The following is a 19,109-nucleotide window of genomic DNA, read 5'->3' as shown; positions in this document are numbered from 1 at the left end:
GAAAGCTTAACGTTTTCTCAGTGACAGCCAAATAAAGAGGAATTATTTCAACAGCTCAGATAGCCTCCTGACACCATGTGACAGGTCCAAAAGCAACTTCAAAGCTGCCAACAGAACTGCCTTTTTTTTTGTTCTGCCAAGAATGAGGTGCTGGCTTTAGGAGAGTTTGTGCTCATTGTAATCTGGCTTCTGATACTGCATCCAAAGAGGGAGCAAGAAGAAGAGTGAAATGTAAGAAGCAATGAAGAGCGAAGATTTACCACATTTTGTATCTCTTTTGCATTTCTTAAAAGCACTGAATACATTTCTAATTTAATGGAACATAAAGGTATCTTTTTTTTTTGTCAGTGCTCTTGCCCCTAATTTCTATTCCCCCATTCTTTTCTCTTTCCTATCTCTATTGTGAACCTGACAGACAGTCCAATGTGCATCACACTTTTTTTGTTGGACATAAAACTACTTCAGAAATAATGGAAACTAAACTAATAAGGAGTGATTTTGTTTCCTTTTTATTTTTTTTCCTGGGTTTCCCATGATGGGTTAAAGGCAGAAGTATTTGTTTCAGCTTTCTGAGAAAAACAAACAAACAAACAAAACCCAAACAAAACATACTTCTATAATATGATCTCCAACATGGAATTTGCTCATTCTGAAATTTTCATTCTGAGAGTTTTAATGTGTCTAGATCCTAAAATGAGTCCTTCAGTTGCTTGTGGGTTGGAGAGAGCAATCTTTGAGCATCAGCAGAATCGTATGTCATCAAGACTTATAGGTCTGAGTTTGTCTTTCTGCTCCTCAAGACCAGAGAAGAACCCCTGAATCTTTCTCTCCTGAAGAACTTGGGTGTTTTCAGACTTTTTCCTTGGTGCTTTTGTGAAAAATTGCTCAATCTCCCTACCTTATTTTCCCTGAGGATAAAAAGGACTTGTAGGTGTGACACACACCCAAGTTGAAGAAAATATGTTTTATGAGATAGGGAATGGTGCGGGAAAACCAGTAAAACTGAGGTTCTGTTTCTGGTTGAGCTGTAGGTTTCCAGGTGACCTTGGGCATCAGCTCGCTACCTGTAACATTTTTACTGAATTTCCCTACCTGCAACATGGTAACAATTTTCCAGAAAAAAAGATGTGGAAGATAAACTTAATGTTTCAGTATGAAAAGGATACTGGATTTTGGTTTGGTATATCGTGCGTTTTATGATGTTAAGGAAGTTAACTGACATGGCGGATACCATATCATTGATCTCATTTTCATAGTCATCTGCTGAGGGAGCCCTAGGCTTACATTTTCAAACATCAGCCTACCATATTTTTAAACAAAGTATTCCATCATATAGATATTTTTTTTCCCCAAGCCCATAATAGAATGAAAAATGAGTTTATGTCTTTCAGTAAAACTGTTTTAGCATCTCCTGCTTGGCACATCTAGTAGATCTCAGCCCTACTAACATTACTCCTCAAGACTTTCAGCACAATTAGTTCCAGGCAATCAATGCATCATATCATGAAGGAAAAGTTTCATTTGGAAACTCAAGCGTAAACATAAGTAAGACTAGCTTAACAGCTTCTAATTTTGGCAGTACAGAATTTTCTCTCTACTCACTGCCTAGACTGGATACTGATCGGTAGAATTTGCCTATATTTTATTTACTGCTCCTTCACTGGCTACTTCTGGCAGCTACTGTAACAAAGGTGCTAGCATTAAGCTCTCTTCCATGAATGCTCCAAACATTGGTCTCAAATTTGCTTTTAGCATTTATCCCTACCTCGTGTTTTAAGAGGAATTAACAAGAGCTGTGACATGGTGCTGCCTAGGCAGCAGACCACACAGAAGAGGACTGGTTGTATTATGAATTCTGATGCTACACTGCTGTTCCCAGGTGTTGGGAAAGAGAGGACAGATTTTTTGTCAATGACACAAATCAAATGCAATGAAGAGAAAAATAAAATTTTATACTGGATTATGTGTTATTCTTATTTTTTCTGTTTTATTTTTCTCTGAGTTGCATTTCACTGTTGAATGCAGAGACTTCAGATATAATATTTTATTGGAAACACTTTAAACAAAATTCTCAGTATTCACAACGAAAAGCTAGATCTATGTTCCTACTGTTTTAAATATAGTTTTCTGTTTAGGTCAAGACATTCCACAATTAAAAATTTTAAGTTTATATCCTGTATTTTCATATTGGCAGAATGAGTTTGAAAGCAAGAAATGTTTCCCAATGGCTATCTCACGTGATTACAACAGTTGATGGCATATCCTGAATCTTTTATCTCTAAACCATACTGATTGACTCCAATATGAATTGGATAAACACTTCTTTCATTCTATTCCAAAAGTGAATACATGGTTTCTCCATGCAGGTGCCATTTTTGTGAGTTGGATTCAAGCCATCCTATCAATCCATCCGTGCGCAAAATAGTGAAAAATTACTTACTGAGACAGAGCTTGTGACTGACTCCCAGTTGGTTTCTGAGGCTGCATGCTGGAAATCATCCTAAGGAGAAAAACCCACAGGAAAAATCACTGTTAAGGCAATATCCAAAATTAACTACAGAACCTAGGATATATATTTCAGCATTCAACCTCTGTCACTTTTTCTAACCCTCTTTATTGCAAGAGTCTCTTGCTATGTGTCATTCCTAAATAATGCTATTTCCACTAAGGTTCCTCCCTTTTCATTGTGTATAAACTAGCTCCTTGCAAGCTTGCTGGGACAAGAATAGGTGGTATAATAATAATAATAATAATAATAATAATAATAATAATAATAATAATAGCGATAATACCACCACCAATATGATAATTGCTGCTTTGCATAGCAGGAGCCACTGTGGTCTAGGACATAATATTTATCTTCTTTATATTAAACACCATCTCTGTATCCCTATAATCAGAGTATCAATGCCATTGCCAAAGTGATCTGCTCTGGAAAGAATGTGGACATGCCAATACCCTGGAATTAATTAGTCCAGGTGAAAAGTAAAGTAATCTAATCCATTTGAAAAGTAGTCCTAACATGACTGTATTGCTTTTGGTGCTTGAGCTGAACAGGAGTTGCTCATCTGTACAGGAATGGCACTATGTTCTTTACACCAAAAAACACAGCTGCAGTACATTCACAGTAGAAGTGTCACTGCACCAAACCTCTGGGCATTTATGATTAATTTGAGCACAGAGATGGGTTTCATCTCCTCCACCTCTGGACATCTATAAAGCCAACATCTAAGTGAGTTGTTCTTGTTTCCATTTACAGTCAACAAAACCTGGCATTTTCAGGGTGAAAATCATCTGATAAACTGTTTTAGAAACTTAATTTGGAATGACATTGCATCCTAAAAAAGCATTTTTGTCTCCATTGTCTCTATAAAAGGGACATGGGAGGATGAGCTTAGATATCGATGTCAAAACTGTAGATATTGACATGTGGGCACCTAAATCCCAATCCACTTGTCTGACCAGTGATGAGAAATCACTACTTAAATAATGAAGAAGCCATTTCTTTAACGTTTTGGTGGTTTTACACATTTCCAACTGGAATAACTAAACCATGAAAAATGGAAAAAAAGGCAGCATTACAGAATGGCCATTAAACACACACATGCAGTGAATAGCTAATGATCAACATGATTATGCAGGTAAGGAAAGTGGACTTAAGTGACAGCATACAGAGATTTTAATTTCTAATAATCAAATTTATAATGAAAAGATTTAATTGGTTCACAATTTTGTCCCAACACAGTATCTCCTAAGCTTTTTTTTAAGCTAGCAACTGAAGGAGAAAATGGAAGGTAGTTGCTCAATTGATGTTCACTAGACTTGATCCTGCATTGGATCATACATATATGCATATATTATTTCTTAGGAATGGAAAACAGAAAATTGATCTCATAATCTGCTGATTCATCAATAAAATTTTCCTTTACTCAAGAAGGAACTGCTGTCAGATCCAGAATCAATACACATGGCTTTTTAATGTTTTTCATTTGCTATAGAAAAATATTCAAATATCTCAAAAGTCACAAGATTGTGTATTCAATATCGCTAGTGTTTCTTTTTAAAATGTTCCTTTCTGTCAAATCTGAAACAGCAAAACTGTAGTGATTTCTTCAGTACTTAAGATTAGCAGAAATTAAGAAACCCCTTCACTAAGTGACCTTGAAACTGCAGGGCTATTAAAAGGCTAGTAATTAAGTGGTCATTTTTGTCTAAGAATACAGAAGCAAAATATTTTAGGTACACTACTTCAAAGCAGATTTTTTTTTCTTGAAAACAATAAAAAGATCTGCAAAAGCTATGATCAGGTCATAAGTAATTCTGAATGTGGTTACCTTGGCCACATTCTCTTCACATTTAGTTGCCCAGTTCTTGAGAAGCCACGACTTAAATAAAAATGGATTTGAAAATCTCATGAATCCTCTGGTAATGGCTGCTAGTTGCAAAATTTGGAAATCATTTCCTCTCAGTCATTAGCTGCCATTTAGCACTTCCAGAAAAAGAACTAAAGTGGCATTGAGTTCTGAGGCATTATTTAAACAGGAACAATTTGTCTCATTGAATGTTTGGAGAAGACTGTAGACAACAAGTAATTTTGTGTTCAAAGTAATAGTCCCACTGTGTTATCTAACTGTAGATATCAAAAATATTTCTTTAGCCTGATTCTTTGAGTTGGTTGATGCCAGGAAACCCCTCCAAAATCCTGAGATAGACACGTGTACCACCTGCTTCTTGGATCTCAAACCTTATGACTGCACATTTTGACTCTGTAATTATATTCGATCTGCATAAACTATTCACAACCCTATGGCTTTTTTCCACCATCAATCAAAGCAGCTGCAGTCATTCTTGGCTTCTTGGAGCTTTCAACCTCTACAGTTTAAAGATTTTATTATCTATGGCTTCTGCTTGCAGCTATTTCAAGTAATGATATTAAAGTAGTTCTCATCATTACAAAAGTCTCCACTCTTTTCTCACCATTGTCCATAGTACAACCTGAAGGACATATCTATTTTCAGTGCTATCTATTCAATTTATACTATCTTGTTTATGAAAATTTGCCTTTGATCACCTTGTTTGTTGTTTTCTTCATTACTTAACACTAAACTTTTTAGTCAAAACATTAAAAAAAACAAAACCAAAAACCCCCAAACCCAAAAAACAGAATCTCCACATCTTTTCTAACCTAATACTGGAAAAACAGGTTTGGCTACGTCACCCTGAAAACAGTGCTTCTATTCTTGTATGTGTCAAGGTAACATAACAGTACTGCATGAGACTTCAACAAAGCATTGTATTAACTATTCTACAAGCAGCAAAATTACAGGCAAAACAACAGGACTACCAATCACCTTCTGATGGTAGCTACTTCTACTGAAGAAAAACGACTTCTAAACCTCAGCTTCCAAAATTACACTTCAGCAAGACAAATACTGAGTCAGTCCTTAGAGTTAAATATGTACGGACATTGATATATTGTTCTTGGCTCTGTTTCAGACAAAGAAAAGCTACTCTCTCCTTCACAGATTGGCTTTGCCTATAGCCTGTCTCCCACCATTGATCACCAATAAGTGACAAGGAGTCACAGGGAATACTCTGTGTTTCACCTAGAGCTTTCCCAAGTGGAGATCATGAGGCAAAATCACAGCTATTGATATATGAGACTGCAGAGCCAGATAGCACTGGTTGCTGAGGAAGATGATTCGCAGCCTGGGGGTCCATGACCTGCAGCAGCACAAGCTCTGCTGGGTTGAAGCCATCGGAATTGGCGGAAGCTGTAGGAACAGACAGGCATCAGGAAAACACCAGGGATGAGGATGAGAAGCTTGCCAGTTTGAGAAGCATATTGTCCCTAACTCACTTTGCTGTACCACCCATGTGGTAAAACGTGAGTCCTTCCAGCCATGCTGGATTACTGCCTGGTCCTCAAATTAAAAGCAAGAAGCACTTTCTCATATTTCTGTGATTCTTCATTTTTTACATAGTTTATCTCTATAGACCAGTCTTTTGGCATCTTGGTACATGACATCTATGAGGCAGGATGCCTGGGATAGGCTACAGCTGCCACAGGACAGGCACAGCACACTGGCAGCTCTCTCCAGGGGAAAGAAGCAGCCCCATAGCTCTATGAACTTCTTTCTAAACTCCTTCTCTTAATCTGTAGGTCTGTGAGGTGAGTGGACAAGGTTTGGTAAAAGATTGTTTATCTGACAAAACAACTATGGCTAGTGAAAGCTGAGGTGATACTCTCCACTTCAAGGAGTGGGAAAGGTTCTCAAAAGAGTTGTGATTAAGCATCCCTGATCCTAAGACAGCATCCTTAACTGATGCTTAGGCCCTACTGGTACAAGAAGGTCCTCTCCTGAAGGAGCAACCTTCTCTACTGTGACCTTCTAATCAGATGACAAGTAAGGGGTGAAGGGCAAAAATGAAGGCATGTTCTTGGAGTAAGTAAACATGAGAAAGAGGAAGAATGAAGCAAACTAAGGAAAAATTAAGACAGAGAAGCTGAAGAGCTGGGCTCTGTCTGTGGTCACCCCATTTGTGGTATTTAGACATCATAAACTATAAACCAAAGAGAAGCAGTTTCTAGAAATTTGCAGAAGAACAGAGTTAAGGGATGAACTGAGGCACAGAGCAGATCCTGAAAAACCAAATCGGGGTGAAATGGGGTACATTCAAAAAGGTCCAGTACAGAAACAAAAAGTTGTGAACTCTCCACGGAATGTAAGAATTAGAGACTAAGGACAATGGAAGGTCTGTAAAGAAAAACTAGAGTAAATTACAACTTGAAGAAAAAAAAGGCAAAATTATCCTACTGTTTAGATTAATAAAAGGAAACTCAATCATACCTATTTTTGAATAATGGTCAACATTCAGAGCTACTTGCAAACAAGTAGCTGATAAACTTGTATTTGTTGATAGTAATAACAAATTATAATAATCTGGAAATATTTATTTTATTTTTCCTGCAACAAGCAATAGTACCAATATTTTCTCCAAGAATTGAATTTATAGATATTACATTTTATATAAAAAGTGACAGGTATTTCAAGCAAATAAACCCCAAACTCAGAACCTAGTTTGTAACAGAAATGGTGTTAAGTAAGTTAGAAGCAAAATAAAAGTCATAGTTCCATTCAAAAAAGTGCTGTGACACATACTCAAGTTTGTACACTTCAACATACTAATTAAAATTTCTCATGTAGCATTTTAGTACACTCCAATTTCTATTCTTAAATATAAATAAAAATCATATAGATGTACACTTTGAAGTACTTTTTCTTTTACCATACTTTCATTTCATCACATTGCTAGACCTTAGTTTAATATTAGAATGGCATTTATTAGCACTTTTCCTAAGGATGCAGTAAGATACCTACAGCAGGCTACTCATTAGGGCACCAGATGCTGCATTTTTCTTACAGTAATGGTCAAACCACTGCTCTGCTCAGCTCTGGTGACAAGACATCAAAATAAAAGGTACTGAATTCGGAAAGCATGCAACAATGATGGTTTGTAATCTGGGAATCATGCCTTGCAATGAAACATTAAGTGGAGGCCACTGTCTTTCAAGAAAGTCTGATGTAACTTGACCTTGTCTCTCCAGACAATAATGTACAGTCAGCTGCAAGAGGCAATGTCAAACAATGTCATTAAGCTCTATCATGTGGTAGTGCAAGCATTAACAAATTCAGGTAGCTGTAATCTGAAGGTAGTAATATCCAAAGTGGAAGTATGAGCAAATTTTACCACTGATGGCAACTGTAACTGAAACAGATAAGAAATTAACAAATAACTTTAATCGTATTGAATTTTCTATTTTTTGATGTAGTCCCATAAAAGCAGGCCATCAATGACAACAGGATTTTAAAGTCAGTAACAAAAGGTCAGACAGCCACCAAAGTGTCTGATCCTAAATTTGATAGTATGATTCTTGCCCTTTAAAAAAAGACATAAATTGAGTTTTTGAAGCCCAGTTACCACTACATATCAGTAGTTACAACCTTATAAGTTATGACTAAGTTAATACTTGTGTAAGACAACATATAAAATCACTCTTGATTTGTTCTGACACATTTACTAGCTATAACTGAGTGAGAAGCATAAGATACTTAAAATTTCAAAAGTTTAAGGCTGTAATAGCTTTTTTGGTTAACTGCAGTTTGATACATTTATTTATGAAAAGTTGAGGTAAACCATAAGAATAGGAGTATATTTAATAACAGTTATATTTGGTAAATACTTCTCTTCATCCTTCACCTATCTCTGGAAATAGGCATTGCTGGATGCATATTGTAAGAATGTCCAAGACATTGACATTTAAATGATCTGTCTAAAAGGTCAGATAACATTTGCTCAAATGAGACGATGGTTATGCCTTTGAAAAATAAGACGTCATCTAACACTACTATGTCTATAAGCATCCTGTTTGCTACACAAACCCACAAGAAAGTGTGCAAGACTTTACTGCCATGCTGTGCAAATTGTGCATTGCCTTTATTTTCTCCATCACAGAGGCCTGTCCTCATATCTCCATGTACAAGGAATTTGCTAATAGCTAATCTGGTGTATACTGCAGTTAAACAATTATAAACAAAATACGAATCAAGTAACATTCACTATAAATATTCTGCAATTCCTCCTTTGCCATTTTTATTTCAATGGAAAATTTTACTTCTGCAATTAAACGCTGGGACACAAAACTTGAAAGGCCCTTCCGGGCTGTCACTTCCAAAACCCTCAGATTTGTTGGCTGTTTCCAAGTTAAATTTATCTTTATTGCACTTATGTAAGTATCAGCTTTATCCTTTTCTTCCTCTCCCAAGTTCGCTTCCTGCAGTAATTCTGAAGAGATGTTATATCTCCTCTCAGCATACATTTTATTATGCTAAGCAAGCCAAGTTGTCTTGGCCCTTAGTAAGAAATGTCCTCTTCTCCCCCAATTGTCCCTGAACTCAGTTCAAGAGAAATGGGATTGCTCCATACTATGGAGACCAAAACCATACAAAGTATTCCAGAAAAGATACAGCTATAGTCTAATTGGTCCTGTGCCTAGTACACTGAGAAATTTTCTTCACCCCTCTTCACTAACCAGTGAGATGCCATCTAACAGCAAATACTTTTGCTATTAATCTCTACATGAACGACCTCTTTACTCATTTTTGAGCCGTTGCATTTTACTGCAAATCAATTCTTTGCTGCTCAAGGTCAACCAGTTTTCCTCTTCAATACGCTGATTTTCCCATTCATTAGCAATGCACTTCAGTTCTGTGGGTGCTGCAAAACCCATTAAAATGCTACTCTGCAGGTTGTACTCCGGTTGCTAAAACATCCCAAAAATAAAAATGACCATAAGACCAACCCTTTAGAAATTCCCATTAGTGAGCTCTCTCAGGATGGATACTCCCTTCTGCATTACAGTGCACTGCTTCCCCTTTGACTGCTATGTGTCCATCTTCTGCAGCATAAGCATTCCCTGTGTTACACTGGGTGAGATGCTCCTCTGAAGTCCAATTATATTTGCTAGACAGCTTTTCCTTCCTTTTCCGGCTATCTTCCAGTCTGGAATGAGTTTCTTTTATAAAGAGATGGGTTCTTTTTCTCTAGTTTCCTGCATCTTTAACCACCTTTTCTGCTGACAAGTGCCCTGTAAGCTTTCTAGGTCAGATTAATCAGCCTGCAGGTGCCTGGGCCACTCTCCTGTCACTGATGCTATAGACTGCCACTGCATTCACCATTTCCACGTGAGCTCTGGCTTACCTTATTGCTATCCAGGGATGAAATCCAGGTGCTTTAAGCTTATACTACATCTGCTCCCTACTCCCTTTAAATTACTATTGTATAGAAAGAAGACTTGCGTTCAGCAGTGACCCTTTGTGCCTTATGGTCTGCAGTGCCCATCTTTTGGCAGTGACACTGGAGAGTTCCAAAGGCAACTGGGCTCCTTGCTCACCCTGGTTCAGTGTCTAAGTACACCTGGGCCATGGTGCCATCCTATTTTGCAGGGCTTGCTGGTCCCTATGTGATGCCCCATGCCAGCTCTGCCAGGTCAGTGGGGAGCGGACATCCAGAGGGGTCCTGTTCAGTGCAGTGCTGGTGTCGGAGAGCTGCCACGTAGATAAGAGCTTGGGAGCAGTGATCTCAGGAGCCAAAACCTTGCTACCAGGTCAAAGTCCAGCACCCTTTTGAGGACTTTGGTCCATGCTGACTGGCAGAGTTTTGGAAGTGGCCTCTCTGGTAACAGGTGAGTCCGCCCTGAGCAAAACTGAAAAAGCTGATACTTCACTTTCCTGATAGTGTCCAGGTTGGACAAAACTCTTTCAGAGTTAACAGAAGGCAAAGACAGCTGGTTATTTCAGGTCCTCCTTCTTGGTATGACTCATACCAAATGGGAACGTAATGAAAGGCCCCAGTATTAGGGATAGAAAGAAAAAATATTAATGACAGAAAATCTCCTAGGAGCAAGCTATTAATTTTCTGATTTCTTTCCACTTCAGTTTCTACACATTTTTTATAGATTTAAGCATGGTCTATAATCAGTGAAAAATAATCATTAACAAATACAGCCTAATTTCATTTAATATTCCAAGTTTTCCATTGTTCTACTAGGAGGATCTGCTAAGTGCAGACACGCACGCTTACATTTGCAGACATGATTTGGGAGAAACGTGAAAGCACTAATAATAATAATGAAAAACTCTAATGGAGCTAAGCAAATTTAATTCCAAAGCTGAGGACACAGTGTAAAAAGGTACCAGCAAGGGACATTAGCTATCCTAGCAGCAATCCCAGCCTATTGATTTTTTGTGAAGGATCCATTTGTTTTTGAGCTCTCTCTAAGAGGATGCTGTTTAATTCTGCAGTAAGTATGCAGCAGGAGCACGTGTTATGTTTCACAAATAATGTAAAACAAAGCAATTTGTTCACCCTCCTTTTTGGCGGGAAGGTATTGTGTTTTCTTGGACAACAAAAAAAGGACTGCTATACAAACTTTCTAAGATGATCTGTAATTATAAAAAAAACCAAGAATACATGATCTTTGAAGAATACAAGAACCATTTTCTCTTAGCTTTTCCAGGTTTTTGATGTAATCAAAAGCAGCTGATTTACCACAAACAGCACAGGATACTGCTTATTGGGGATTTCATTTAACTTGAGCTTGATCAAACAGTTAGATTAAGGAAAAAAACAAAACTATTCCAACTGAACTTCCAGACCCAGATCTATTCTTAAAAAACCACCATTGCTGTTTAAGCTAAATATAAGTACCTTAGGAACTGTTATGTTTCTCATTTCTCTTATGCATAATTCTTACAAATAGCAATTTTAAGTGACACTATGAATGAAGACCAGGTAAAAACACCTTACATTTGCTACCTTCTTATAAACAATCTAACTAAATCATGCTAATCGGTTTTGGGATCAGCTTACCAAAAAACAGCATTGAAAATCCTTCTAAACACAGAAGTGAGATCACAATCTCAGGACCAGGAAGGTGTGTTCTGGGTCAGAGTTAGAGTGTGACATTTTATTTAAATTCTGACTGAATACAATCATAACCAAATAGACTAAGGATGTCTGTAGAATTGTAATAGGCTAAATATTTTCAAGCAATAAAAAGAAGAAGAATAGTTTACTTCACTTTTATACTAATGACCTGGAAATTGTGACAGAAATTGAAGCTGGAAAAAAAAAATTAAAATTGGAAAAAAATCAAAAGAAGTTGTAAACACCATTTAATATAAAGGAACATGCTAGGACTACCAGAGGTCAGAAGCAGTGGGAGGAAAGAAAAATAAGCTTTCATTTAAAAGAATGCAAATGGAGAAAAAGTTACAAGCCATAAACTCTATTTAATGGCACATATGGACTCAGAAAGGAATCCCTGCCAAGAGCCTGGATGGAACAAAGGAAAAAACCCATGAAATTAATCTGAAATGTGACACAGTGGCATAGCATGCAGGGTGACACATAGAGATCTTCCCCAGGGCACAAAGATATGCTCTCCTCATAGCAAGGGGATACCTACCACCACAAATCACCAAGGGGATACTCAGAAAAAAGCAAAGTTTGTGGGTAAAAGCAGCTCCTCTGGAAACCAAAGCTGCGTATTCTCCAGACAAGAGGCACAGCCAGTTAGTTTAACTTACGTGGGTGTGATATCAGTATCAATAAAATTGCAGGAGGTAGCTTCATACCCCATCATGGAAATGCCAAGTTTACATCAAACCTGTGCCATCCTGGCCTTGCAGTGCTGGTCTGCAACAGTCAGGTTTTTTGGCTATCCACCTCCATCAGCAACGCAGGCTTATGAGAAGAAAACAGAGAGAGAGTGCTCCTGCACATTCCATCAGAAAGACTTTATTTTGTGGTTCAAAAAGGTCTGAGTCTTTCCTGAACACCAGAATGCATTTTTAATGTACCAAACCTACAGACTGTTGAATTGATACTCTGGTTTTAGCACAGCCCTCCTGGTTACCCTGTCCACCTTTGACTAAACCTCCAGGATGGCCACTGCACCAGCAGAATACCAGCACCCATGCAATCCTCCAGATTTCAGCTGCTGGCAGTACAAGTGTTGTCTCTGCTTTTAATCTATTTCTTAAGACACCTGGAAAACACACCTGAACCAGCACTGAACTAGGACTGTCAGCACACAAAGTTGCTGCTAAGGTGGGAAAGTAGAGTGTTTACTTTCACACATTTCTGATGCAGATAAACTACATATAAAGAGAGCAGAGTGTCCTATTTTCTGCTGCCTTACATTATCTGACCTGATTTTTTTTTTTTTTTTGTCGTTTCATAGCTTAATAATACCAATTTTTCTGTATAAACTCATGCATATGCAAAAAGAGGTGGAAGGCCTGAATAAGAACACGACTGATATATTCAGGCTCTTTGCTAACCATCAGCATAAGATAAGCACACAAGACCTTGTGTTCACCATGCCTGCCTAGAGGAGAAGCATCTCAGAGCTAATATGCACATGTAGTGCAATGCACATTTTGAAACAGGATCTCATTTCCAGTCAGGGGCAAAAGTTTCACCTCATCTGTAAAAAACAGCAATTGTTTTGTGTTTGGTTTAGGTTTCCATACCTACATAGCATTCACAATTTCTGTTCAATTCTGGAGAAAGTAAGCCTATTTCCATCACTAGTGGCCTCTTCAGCATGCAACACAAACCATACAGAGTAGTCAGACTACCTGTCCTCATAGTGCCTAGGTTCTTTCAAGAATTTTTTTTTGTTTCAAGTTTATTGGCCAGACCTTGGTGTGAGATAAGTTTCTGTGGCCTTGAGGTCTTTTTTTATGCTGCCTTACAGCAGTGGAAAGATTAGCCTCATACCTTCTAGGCTGTTTTCCCAAGTTTAAGGGTTTCTTTGTTATTTTCATTTTTTTTTCCTCAAACTTAATATTCTCTTTCAAAATGACCTGTAAGTCTGCAACCATTGAACCCCAGGGCTCACAAATGCCATTAACTCTGTCATTCATGGTGCTGTCAGGAGTGATAAGAAAATGAAAGAAAAGATCACCTCCATGTAACAACTTTTGGGCTACATCTTTATTAGTAACAAAATGAGGTATAGATTGATCAGATACAGTACGACTCATGTCCTCAGATGTAACTATTACCCTGCAAAACAGAGTGGCCACAATAAACTGCACATTGGAAACAGCCCGAGGCCTGTGATGGCTCCAAACTAGCCATGCTAAAAATGTGAGAGGGCAAACAATCTTGTGCCTATGCCTTGGTTCACATCCATCTTGTTTAATAGTCTCTACTGGCAATTGTGGATACACAGTCTTCTTTATCAGAGGGTCTGATCCTGCAAGAGTTTGTATTTAGGCTTCATTATATGACTGATGGTTGGACAACAGTGGTGTTTAGACTCAGGAACATGCAATGAGACACCGTGGTGCCTGATTCCTACAGTCCGAAGGAAACTTTCATTACAGTGTTTGTTACCACATATGACCTAAAAAATACATCAGGACAAAAATATTGATTAAAAGGAAGCACTTTTATAGCTGCCCAGATCAGAAGTGTTATTAAAAGAAAAAGCTTCTGCAGGTTAAGAAAGGGACCTGGAAAATAAGTTTTATCTGCCATAAAACATAATTTTGTACAATTAAAATATATCCCCAAAGAAAAAAACTATTAAAGTGAAAAAACCCTGTTGTCAAGGGTCACAGAAAAATTGGATCTTATTTGATTCTGACGAAAATGATTTAACAAGAAGATACATAAATTCCACAGACCTAAAAATTATTTTTAGCTTCCAGTGCTACAGATGAGTTGCAAAATCTGACCCTATTGCTAGAGGCTCAGACCTTCTCTAATTAAGCTCTGACTAGTCATCAAATTGACAATTGATGAAAACAGAACTGCATTTTTCCTGGTATTAAAAAAAGAGGAAGTGTGATAGATCCTTTTTTTTTTTTCTTTTTTTGGCATGGAATGTATGCTCAAAATCAGTTCAACATGGAGACTAACCTGTGGGTTGAGAAATAGCGAGGGGTTTATAGGCAAAGAATGATGGTAACAACACAGGCTCTGGACAGGAGGAGGTGTTCAGTTCAGTAGCACAAAGCTCAGCACCAGGCGGGGGGTTATTTTATGTAACCTGGTCATTCAGACAAAAAATTTCTAGTAAGATTTATCCTATCAAGTCTAAAATGTCAGGAACCCTGCAACTAATAAAAGATGTGTGTGTGAATATGCACATGTAAGGAAAAACCAGAAACACTCTGGCATGTCTGTCATCTGTGTTATTTTGAGGACATGCATGGACTTTATCGACTGCTCAGAGCAAAAGAGAAGGCTGTAAATTTAATAAAGATGTGTGCATAAAAAATGCAAGTCAGATTTATACAGTGCCGTGACTGTCTTTGGAAATGTGGTATATAGTGTGAAGGTTACTGGAGCCAGAACCAATGTGCTGAGCAAACAACAGCAGCAGCCTGCAAGTTTACCAGCTCCCCCAGCAAGGAAGGAAGGAACTTCTCTGATGATCTGTGCCTGGAACTGCAGAATCAGAATAAAACTAAGAATTGTTAATAGGAAGTGTAGAGGTTCAAAGAGTTCCAGTTATGATACCACCCAAGGAGGAGTGGAGGGATGAGAATAGCTACCAGCTTTCTCCCACCCACCAGACCAGTGGTTCAGTATGGTCTGAAGCTGATTTTTGTTCTTTCATCTTTCTGGTTTGGAATCTGGGATTGCTGTACTCCATTTTGTAGTCATGAAATTTCTTAAACTAGACAGGACCTAAAATAAGTCTGACAGGCACAGGAAAAGCGAGCATCCAAATAAAAGAGGACAGCAGAAGACCCCTTTGTTCATTGCTCTTAGTTTGGCCGTGAAGCCCACCCCATCGGCACAGTGTCCCAGACTGGAAGCTGGAACACCACCATCTGCTTCTGTACTGTCTTTTAGAAGTTAATCTTGTGGCATTTTACAAAGGCTTGTTGTGCCTGTCTTTGAGGTGGGAAGATCTCAGGCTGTGAGAAGGTATAAGAGCAAGCAGTGGTGGAGGCTAGCCTGGAGCTGTGGCTGTAAGGCCAGAACCCTCCCTGAGGTCATGATGCTGCATCCAAACCTGTGGACAATGCAACAGCAGGCACAGAGATCTTCAGTGGGAACATGGAAAAATCAAAAATATTATCATAACCCAGCAAGATAAAGTTCACTCTGGAAAGAGGCAACCTAATGTGCTTCTAAATGACATGTAGAGTGGAAGGAGGAACATAGGAAACATGGGAACTCAAAGAGGGACTGAGCTGACAGAGGAAAATACATTAAAAGACACATTCCCAGTGTTAGGGCAGCCAGGCTGGCCACTGCCATACAGACCTGCCTAAGCAGGGTACCCTGGCAGGCAACACCCCACCCACAGCACAATTCTTGTGATGCTTGGACCACCAGACTCAGTTCCCTTCATTATCATAGAGACATTGTAGAAAGCTAGGGAAATCTGGTGGAATTTTGAAAAGAACATCAAAAACTCTGAGAAGACTAGAAAGCTTGGATTTTTCGAAAAATTAAAAGCTAAATACAGACATCATTGGGTGGGTGATACGCACTAAGTGAAATGCAAAGAAGCGTAAGAGCACCCTGCAAATATCTGAAGGAGATATACACCCACAACAAAGAGAACAGACTTCTTTATCATAAATTAGGAAGGAATATAATTGCAGGCAATGGTATGGTATGGTATTAAAAAAAGGAAAATTAAAACTGATTATCAAAGAAAAAATATCTTTGCAACAGGGATTTATTAGTCTATGGTTAAATGTCCCATAAGGTATGTTCCTATGCTTGTTAAATTTAAGAATGATACCAAATGATCAAGCAACAAATTTAAAATAAAGACAATTCTTGTCCTGAGGGGAAAAATAGGCTCAATGACCCCACATCTTAAATGTTTATCTGCATTAGGTATTACTAAGTAAAATCAAAAAAAAAAAAGGGTCTAAACTAACCCTAAATTTAGATTCAGAAATCTTAAAACAATCAGTATCATTTGATCCAGAGCTGTAAGTAGTTTACAGCAGTTACAGCTGTTGCAACAAACAAGGCAAAGATTTATTATGTAAGCAATTAAACATCCATTATACACAATACATTGTGTTCTCTGGCTTGCCAAGAATGACAAAAACACATTGAACAGTGCTAAGGTTGAAACAGACCCTGCAACCCAAACTTGGCTGGAACAAGTACAAGAACAGGATTGTGCTGCCAGGCTTTGTAAGATAGTGCTGACACACAGTCAAATAAATAGTATTGGTGGAATACAGAACATGAAGTTACGCCTCAGAGATCCCCTCTATGCACAAAACTGTGAAGACATGCAATTCTTGTTTTGATTTAAAAGACGACTTGCAACCAACACCTGCTGTGATGGGTTTTCACAAGTTCCTCTCTGCAGCTTGGAGGTCTAGCATGTTTCAAGGCACCAGTCACTTCCCCTGGAAGCCTGTCAGAAGAAAATACCAAAAGAAGACTGACTTCTTACTCCAACATGGCTGGTACACTTCAGTTAAGCTGCACCTTGGGCTTTTGTGGAAAATCTAGAGCAGAGACTGCTCAACAGGAACAGGGCCTGGGAAGAACAGGCCATTTCCTCTTCCCTTGTGGCCATGGTGGTAGGGCAGACCAGCCTTGCCACACTGAAGAACCAGGAGTTAATTAACACCTCTTTAAAGCATTGTAATACAATCTCTGTGTCTAATAAACCTTTTTACAGAATCAAAAATGGCATCTTTCTTCTCCCAACAAATCTGTCATTTTAAATAGATTTCTGGAAAACATCCCACACTGTTAGAAAACTAAAATAAAAGTTATGTTCTTCATATATTATGATCATTTCACATGCTAGCATTCTATAACTGTTGCTGAAGTGGAATTGAAGGCCAGAATATGGATTTACAGAGACAGCATTACATCTCCAAGTCAAAAATCTAAAATAGTCAGCTAATGTGATGGACAGGTTAAAGAGTGTTGTTAAAAAAAGTTTGACATTGTAAACTCACCTCATGTTTATATACACTGATGTGTTGTTTAGGGTTAACTTAGGTGACAATGGTTGGATTTAACCCTCCTTTTTAGTGTAATGCAAGAAAGGATCACAGGATCGAGAGAGATCTACCAGCAGCACTGATGGAGTGTTTATGGCATTTTCAGTTTGTTACTGTACTTCTCATCTCTCCTTCTAGTGCCTTCCTAATGGGCAACTCTAAGCAGACAAATTAGCTATGAGGTCTTTTTATGTCTTCTGAGAGGAGCTGTCTAAAGTCTGTGATAGTTCTGTTTCTTGTACAGTGTCAAAACATCAGGTCCAAGCTATTTATATTTTCTTCTTGTTGGCACAGACATGGGAAGCAAAGTCAGGTCATGGGGTGGCCTTTGCTCTCTCCCTGGTTATGCTCATTATGGTACAGAAAATGTACCCTTCCATTTAATGCATTACAATTTTCAGTGCTGGATCCACCCTAACTTTCTGCTACCTACATATATTTAATGTTAATTAAAAATATTGCATTATGGAGACCACGAAAAAGCTGTCAAATACACATGGTAAGTAGCATTAAAGATTTTAAGACTGGTAAGCTCTAAAAAAAGCTTGAAATAATAAATCAATTTGCCCAGAGTGGTTTTAATACAAAATATCTTGAATATCCTCCATCCATTTTCTAACCACCTATCGTTCACAAGACTACCAGATTGTTAGGAATCATTGATTTGTTTCCCTTATTAACAAAGATTAATTAAGATTTTCCCAACAAGTCTGGGGATGGGTTTAATTTCCTACCCGTCCAGTAGCACAATTTTACCACAAGCAAAGTAATCCATGAATTCTGGCTCTCTGGATGTCCACTTGTTGTGTACTCTGTATTTTTATTAAAAAGAGATTGCTTGACTGCAACTGACATCTGAAGAACAGAGAAATTATTATCTCTCATATGGAATTTTTTTATGTATCCACATATATTAGGATCAAAACTTGAATATGAACCAGGAAGCAGCATGGGCAGTTGCTATGATGCTGTGATTCCCTTCATGCATTTAATTAAAATATTGAAGTCACTATTTTACCAGGTTTACACACTTCCCAAAAACCACAACATTCCTGTGGCTCTTATCTGCTATTCTTACATGCTACATAGTTGCTTGATCTCATTGTTAATATGATTGTGTGATTCCTGGAATTTGCTTCTCCTGTATTTTGCAAGAAATCGTGTTGATACTGAATGAGGCTTTTGAGCCTGTGATTATTCTTGTCTAACATGCTTAACCCTCTCGTACTGTACATGATGAACTTCTTCTGTTGTTGTCTTCAGTACCTCTAATTTACCTTGGAAAAGTAGAAATTTCCCCTGGATCACTGATTTCCGCAGGAATTCTTTAAACAGGTAAGTACTGTCTGCAGGAAATACAGTTCTTCAAAATCTAAAGCTGTCCTAAATGAACAATGCCTCTAAGTCTTGTTAGAATCATTTATTTGGGACAGGATACTGGATTTGAAAATAGCACACTTGTGTTTGTACAATGCTTTGAACATGCAAAGTGCTACATTTTCTCATCTTTGGCCATCACCACGATTT

General features: G+C 38.1%; 1 protein-coding gene across 6 annotated transcripts in view; it reads right to left on the bottom strand.

Moving 5' to 3' along the window:
* Positions 1-19,109, bottom strand: part of PDGFD (platelet derived growth factor D) — a 146,442-nt gene that overhangs the window by 29,796 nt on the left and 97,537 nt on the right. For all 6 annotated transcript variants that reach the window (XM_027635456.1, XM_027635635.1, XM_027635542.1 and 3 more), the window contains one exon: positions 2,441-2,500. In XM_027635456.1, coding sequence (XP_027491257.1) covers positions 2,441-2,500 — 60 coding nt within the window. The remainder of the gene's footprint in view (positions 1-2,440; positions 2,501-19,109) is intronic.

This window comes from Corapipo altera, unplaced genomic scaffold, assembly GCF_003945725.1.
Source record: "Corapipo altera isolate COAL_440 unplaced genomic scaffold, ASM394572v1 0, whole genome shotgun sequence".
NCBI classification, from domain to species: domain Eukaryota; kingdom Metazoa; phylum Chordata; class Aves; order Passeriformes; family Pipridae; genus Corapipo; species Corapipo altera.
The sequence above is the reverse complement of the archived record's forward strand: the minus strand, read 5'-3'. Positions and strand labels throughout refer to the sequence as shown.